The sequence below is a fragment of the Notolepis coatsorum genome (assembly GCF_963971535.1).
Source record: "Notolepis coatsorum genome assembly, chromosome: 4".
Lineage (NCBI taxonomy): Eukaryota > Metazoa > Chordata > Actinopteri > Aulopiformes > Paralepididae > Notolepis > Notolepis coatsorum.
The window spans coordinates 56,600,440-56,607,815 of NC_140168.1; the positions used below are offsets into that span (position 1 = coordinate 56,600,440).

At 45.2% G+C, this 7,376-nt stretch overlaps 1 protein-coding gene across 1 annotated transcript; it reads right to left on the reverse strand.

Annotated features, from left to right (window-relative positions):
• Positions 1-959: 959 nt before the first annotated feature.
• On the reverse strand, positions 960-6,813 carry tmem200b (transmembrane protein 200B). Its single transcript, XM_084312987.1, has 2 exons — positions 6,648-6,813; positions 960-2,420 (listed from the first exon to the last, which is right to left on the reverse strand). Exon 2 carries the CDS (start codon positions 2,367-2,369, stop codon positions 1,101-1,103), a length of 1,269 nt encoding a protein of 422 aa, XP_084169113.1. The 5' UTR covers positions 2,370-2,420; positions 6,648-6,813; the 3' UTR covers positions 960-1,100.
• Between the last annotated feature and the right edge of the window lie 563 nt (positions 6,814-7,376).

A 7,376-nucleotide genomic window follows, 5' to 3' on the forward strand; every position in this document is an offset into this window, starting at 1 on the left:
GTAGCATGTTCATATCACCAGCACTTGTAATAATCACTATCCAGCTGATTGACAGTGTGAGACGAGGGAGGTGGACCTGGGCAAGATACTGTACATCAAAATAAATGGGTTGTGCAGAGGGAGGGGGGGGGGGGCAAGAGAGAAGGTGAGAGAGCATGTACAGCTTTGTCCTTACAAAATAGACTGGGCGATCAGACACAGGCAGCCCTAATCTCATGGCTTCAGGGTAGTATTGAACTCTCAGGTTACGAAAACACTAACTGACGCATTATCTGGCTATACTGTATCAGGTCTGAATTAGTGGACTGTAGTATATAACTGTCTAATTATGGTCACAATTTGAGTGACTCAGTAGGTGAGGGAGAGAGGGAGAGAGGGAGAAAGGGAGAGAGGGAATTGCCTAAATCTGCTGCAGCTAACATTGTCTGTGGAAGGGTGAGAAAGGACAGCTAACATTATCTGTGGAAGGGAAGCTTCGTTTTCAAGTTGGCATTAGTGAAGTTAGGTGACATAACTTTCCCCTGCCGATGACGCATGTGGGTTGAGTGCTATTGACATCTCCAGACAGTCAAAGTAACGATACGCAACATTATTTTCATACTGTCTGTTGCCAGTGTTTGCTATTTTTCCTTGATGTGGACTGCCTCCCTTTTTGTTAGTTAGTTAGCGGGGCCTCTGTGCAAGAAATCTGTCTGCATCACATAGAATTCATTCGTATGATTTCGCTAGCAGCTCATTATGTGAGTCATGACATTTGATATGCAGCCAAATAATTATTCCCCATTATCCTGTTACCAAAACTGACTTGATTTTTTTTGCATTACATAGGCATAGACTTTTACAAATAGTTGTACATTTTGGCTGCTGACACAAATATTTCTGTTGAATATAAATGTATGTAATTTAGAAATAATTTTATGAGGCTTTATAAAGAAATGAATCGGTCATCCTAAAATTCCACAGCACACTTCTCACTTCGCAGCACATCAGGGTGACCGTGGCAAACGGGTTGAGAACCACTGGTCTAGTAGTCATTACGTCCACAAAGATCCTTCTCTCGTCATCTGATATGACCCCAGAAACTGATGTGGCCTCACCGCTCACTGGAAAGGCCCCGAACCAAAGCTCTTATCCCACTGGGAGCACTGCTGCTCCAGCTGGTCCAGTAGCTTGTCCACCGAGTCCTCCTTGTTGTCCAGCTTCAGGTACCTCCGGGCGCAGCCCAGGTCCAGCCGTGGCCAGCTGCTGTGTGTCTGCTCCTCCACCGGGGGGAGGTCCGCTGGCCCCGCGGCCCCCCGCCCCGTCATGTTTACGCACACCTCGGAGCCGGGCTCTCTCCTCACGGGCTTGGGCCTAACTATCTGACCCTCCCCGCCTCCGGGTCTCGGGGCCCCTTCCTCCAGACGCGGCGCGGCGGTCTGGGGACCATGGGGGTTAGTCCTGTAGCTCAAACTGTGGCAGCGCCTGGGCTGGGTGGCAGGGATCTCGCAGTCGTCCCCCCCTCCCAGGGTGGACATGGAGCTGGCCGACACCAGACAGTTGTTGAGCTTGACGAGCGGGGCGGGCCGGCGGTTGAGGCTCCCCCCGGGCTCGGCGCCGGCCCGTGTGTTGAAGTCCGCCGTGGAGGAGTTGGAGCGGGAGGAGCGGAGGGAGGGCGGCGAGGCGGACTCCTGGTGGTGGAGGGCCTCCGTCCGCAAGACGGCCTGCTGGTAGCTGCCATCTGCCCCGTCCTCCTGCTCCCCCGAGTCTCTGGTGCGCAGTAGGGGCTCGGAGGTGGCCAGCTGCTGCAGACACAGGATGTTGAGGTGAGCGGCCGGTAAACTGCTCACCCACTGGTAGTGTCTGGCCATCGAGTTGGCCGCCGCCATTTCAGACAGGTCGGCCGAGGGGACCACCGCCGACACCGAGCAGAGGACGTTGCGCATCTGCGCCAGCAGCACCTGAGTCTCCCGGTCGCGGTTCTCGTACAGGACGGTGTTGGCGCAGATCAGGATGAAGAGCCCGACACCCATGATGACGGGCCCCAGGAGCTTCATGCGCTCGCTGTGGACGAGGCCGGCGGTGGACAGGAGGCCCTTGGCCCCCAGGCTCCAGCCCGACGCGTGGGGCTCCGAGACGCCGCCTCCCTCCGCCAGTCCCACGACGGAGGACCGGGACGTCCGGTACGGCCAGTATCCCGCCACCGCCAGAGCCGTGCCAACTACCACGACGATGACTCCGAGCACCAGGAAGGCGCCCGGCATGGAGCGGATGCGCAGCTTGCCCTGGATCACCCCGTCCTTCTTCTTCCTGCCGCGCAGGCTGAAGCGAGACCTGCGCTGGCGGGGAGGGGGGCTCGGCTCGGCACCCTTGGCTTTCTGGGTCTTCATGTTGCGGGTCGGTCCAGAGCGCAGGCTCTCCGGTCACGCCCTATCGGAACGCTGTGGGGAGGAGGGGAGAGAGTCAGGAGTCAATGATACAAAGATAATGCAGAGTCTGTCTTATTCACCGCTTACTCTGACACATACAGGGCCTACTGTATCTCTCCTCCTTCAAACCAGGTTGTTTATTTCATTGCAGAAAAGAATAATAGCCCTTGGTACCAAGGTTTTTGATGTATGATTTTCTATGTGTTTTTCTACTGAAACACTTCTCCAATAACAGTCATGGAGAGGGATAGATAGCTCACAATGTGACCAGAGAGGGAGACAGTTCACAATGTGACCAGAGAGGGAGACAGTTCACAATGTGACCACAATGTGAAGCTGAAGTATGAGCTGGGAGTCCTTTCAGTCTACCCAAAATGCATTTGTATCAGTGTGTTTTCGGCAAAACAATGCTGGTTTATTTTGCACATAATCTCACACACATCCAAAAACCCTAATCAGTTTTGAACACATTCATTTAGTTTGACAAGTTACTGAGAGTAAATTAGTTTGATCATGTCATTGGGAATATTGAATCCTTGTTTTGTGTTAATTACAGCACCATGAAATGATGTAGATGAAAAAATAGCAATACCGTCTTATAGAGACTGCTAATTTATCGTTTCAATGAGCCAAAATTAACACAACACAAGGATTCAATGTCCCCGATGACGTCACTGGTGGCCATATTCAAACTCATTACTCTCAATAACTCATAAAACTAAATGGATGTGTGCAAAACTGTTTAGGGTTTTTGGATCTGTGTGAGATTATGTGCAAAATAAATCAGCATTGTATTTAGCTGAAGTGCCCCTTTGAGAAGATATTGCAAGCATGAGTTAGTCTTTTTAGCAGTGAAGTCAATGTTAAAAAGAATAAAGAAGCCCTCAATCCTGTTGTTAAGTATCTTATGAAGCTATTTGGAAGTGGCTACATTCCAGATAAATAATTGTTAGCCCCAGTGATTGGACAAGCTTTGCTAAGTAATAGCAACAACATCTGCTCCCCACACCTAAAAGCTTAAAGACCCAATCTGTCATTTGTTTGACCACATAAATGTTGGGTTGTAAATGTTTTGACTTCTAAATAGAAAACCAAATTGTTTTGAACTTCCCTAACTCATCGTAACACCAAATACAATTCATAAATATACATATTTCTAGGCAATGTTTACAAACATGACACGTTTTAGTTGGTTTACTTAGTTGGCACATGCAGTCTATCCTTTTCAAGAGATTATTCCATTTGAGAATGAAAAATAAATGGTGGTGGTTCCCATTTGTTTACATTTGGATTACAGGTTGCCTCTTTAAACACTGAGGCCAAGAATTGGCCTGAAAGTCTGAAATATCTTCCAGATCATGATTCATCTGATCGGCAGGCCTCTTAAAATGTTCCCTTCAAAGAGGATTGTACCCCTGGATCTTAAACTTATGTTGATTATTTGACCCCAGTCACCTTGTTTGTGTTGGCTCAATGTTAATCACTGCTGAAAGTAATTAAGTAACAAAACGTTCCCGATGCTTTCATGTCGGTGGCACTGGCAGAGGGCTCGTTAACTTTAAAGGTACGAACAAGATGTAGAGAAACACTAGCACATGTGTGCCCCACGTGAGCGTATAACCACGGCGCAGCGAGACGGAAACCCTTTTTAAGTGTGCGATCACTGCATGGTCCTCCTTCTGAGCAGAGCACGCTACAGTGACTCTGAGTACTCTCTGCTGACGACGCAGTCTGACTGGAGACAACAGCACAACATCTCCAGATTTACACACGGCCGGGGCACTCTTCGCAGTTTAAACTCAAGCCCAGATGGGGCCAAGCCACATCCTCTGGATCCAGCTCATCAAAGCTCTTTAGATATGATGCGGTTTCCTTGGATGGCGAACCACACAGCCTATAGAACTTTACAGGCTTGAAACGGATGTGCAGAGACCACTTTTGTTTGTGGAATGTAAATATGAAGCTGCAGTCACAATAGATTGTATTGATCGTAAACGTAAACATGGTCCTCTCTAATGCAAACACAATAAACAGTGATATCCATAACATTTCAAAAACCTTATCAGCTTGTTTAGTTATTTCTTTAATGTGTCCAGACAGAGAACAACAGTGTGACCATGCTTGGTCATCTCCTATGAAAGCTACAAGGTCCATTTAATGCCTGAGCTGATAAAACGATGAAAAGGAATGCAGTTTTTGCTTTCAGCATGAAACTATTCGCTCAACTGTTAGCCAATGTACAATTCAAATGTCTTTTCCTGGAATTGCTGTTAAGCCAAACAAACAGGATGTCTACTTGAAGATAAATTACTCAATGTGGTCAATTCACTATGGTCTAAGATAATAAACCATACTCCCAACAAGTATCCGTGTCTGGCATGTTTGATTTTTAATATTCTTGATTTTGGGCTTTGCTTGGCCTTGGAGGAAAGGCAAAGATTGTCTGAGCAAATTGTAGACCAGAGTTATTGATCAAAATACATTAAGATTGATTATCTTGCCCTCTTGCAATGCAATAATGAATTACTCCAAACATGAAAGTCTGGTGGAAAGTCCTTGACTTATGTTCAGCATAGTCTACATGGTGGAAAGTCCTAGATTTATGTTCAGCATAGACTACATGGTGGAAAGTCCTAGACTTATGTTCAGCATAGACTACATGGTGGAAAGTCCTATTATGTTCAGCATAGTCTTCTACATGGTGGAAAGTCCTTGCCTTAAGTTCAGCATAGTCTACATGGTGGAAAGTCCTAGACATATGTTCAGCATAGTCTTCTACATGGTGGAAAGTCCTAGACTTATGTTCAGCATATAGTCTACATGGTGGAAAGTCCTAGATTTATGTTCAGCATAGTCTTCTACAGGTGGAAAGTCCTAGGCTTATGTTCAGCATATAGTCTAAAATGGTGGAAAGTCATAGACTTCTGTTCACTGTCTGATGGAAAGTCATAGACATATTATGTTCAGCATAGCATACATGGTGAAAGTCATAGACTTATGTTCAGCATAGTCTACTCTACGTGATGGAAAGTCATTGACTTATGTTCAGCATAGTCTACTCTACATGATGGAAAGTCATTGACTTATGTTCAGCATAGTCTACTCTACGTGATGGAAAGTCATTGACTTATGTTCAGCATAGTCTACTCTACATGATGGAAAGTCATAGACTTATGTTCAGCATAGCCTACATTGTTCTGTTAAGTTTTGCCCTGGGGAGGAACATTCCCTTCATTCATTATGGTCATTGATATGGTCATCATAAATGGATGATGCAAACCAGACCCACCTTTCATTAGCTTGTTTTTCCACTCACTTTTAATGGGTGAGGAATGTGGACTATGGCCAAAGTAGCATATACTTGTGGAAAGCCACAAGTAGTGCTCTATATGGAATTAGACATGGTGTGGGAATAATGGGCTTCGGTTATTATTGCCTTGCAGTCATGAAAGCCACTTCGATAAAGGCGGGGTGGGACCGTGGAACCATATTGGCAAACTTGACAACATGCTGGTTTTATCTTCCTCTAAAGAATGTCTCTGTATTTTCCTTGCGTCAGTGCAGTTTGCGCGTGCATGACGACTATTATCTTATTGACAAGCCCGTACAGATTTGAGTCGAATATGAGGTAGCCTATAACAATCTGCCGCTTACATATAGCCTATGCATACACTGTTGGCCATTATTTAAAACAGACATTTGCAGTTGTATTTTTCTTCGATTATTTAGAATTTAACATGCGTTACGCAGCACCGTAAATGGACTGCAATGGGCTAGGCCCATTTACCTTTACCTGAACAACGAATACGACGGGACCATCTATCTTCCAAAAAATGTTGTTGGCTGTTGAAAGCCTAGCACACGACTGTAACGGTCAACGCAGAGCTGACAGGAGGTGTTGCTGCATTCCTTTAGTTAAGGCAGACTGCACAATCAAATAAAATTGCTTATGAAACTGAAATTCTCAAGTTTATCTAAATCAACCTGTAGAGAAATCATTATTGATAATAGGTAGGCTATAATTAATCAACAGTGATTTGTTACTTAGATGGCTGTCATTCCCAAACTGGAAGTTCATTTTTTTGTCTATACGCTAACCTTTTAGAAAGGGCTATTGATTGCCCCTATGCACATTCTTTTAAGTTAGGTCTTAATTAAAGGCTATGTAAAATTAAATGGGGAAACAATTTATGACGATTGAAACCCACGGTCGCCTATTGGCTTCTTTTAGGAACTTGCCTGTATTTTCGGTATCCTTTTGCAGCGTGTTCATGGTTTCTCGATACATAATATCCAAATACTTGTGATGTTGATTGGCGCTCTGGGCTAGTCTTCTTGAATGAAACAATGTAGCCTGTTGTCAAGTTTATGCGGTAAATTCTGAGCGATGGATTCTGTTCCGTCGTCCTTTCATTTTGTATTCGTCCAATGCCGGTATGAACTCTTTGTTAATAACGACAAGAAACAGTTTTTAAAAATTCTTAAAACCACCCAAAGCAGATTCCCTTCCCTTAACAAAACTATAAGAACAACCCACGACCGCTTCGCCTTGGCGCCTCCTCCTGTCCGGATCCCCTCCTTGGATAGATGCTGGAGATCAAGTCTTCATCTTCTTGCATCTTAGATTTTTGGTAGCTGTGTGACTCCTTACAGGCTGCTCCCAATAATCAATGTGCCGAATTCAAGATTTGCTTTTTGTCCGAAGCTTAATAAGTCAGCATATAAACTATAGTCTCGTACACGTGTGGATGTGATAGATTGTATTCCCTTCCCATTCTCAGACCAAAGCTAATCATCCCGTTGAAAAAGAAACCGGCCACTGTACAACCTGCGGGCTTATCAAGCACAGACAGTGTCAAATTAGACAGACATGAAGGGGTATGATGTTTGGTTAAAGGCTAGACTATCATTCAAATTGAATGACAATTCGTACGTGACATTTGAGACATTGTATTTTTGATGAGCAAT

What these genes read in the sequence shown, in the direction of transcription:
- tmem200b (XM_084312987.1), bottom strand. Translation starts at nt 2,369, where the DNA reads ATGAAGACCCAGAAAGCCAAGGGTGCCGAGCCGAGCCCCCCTCCCCGC.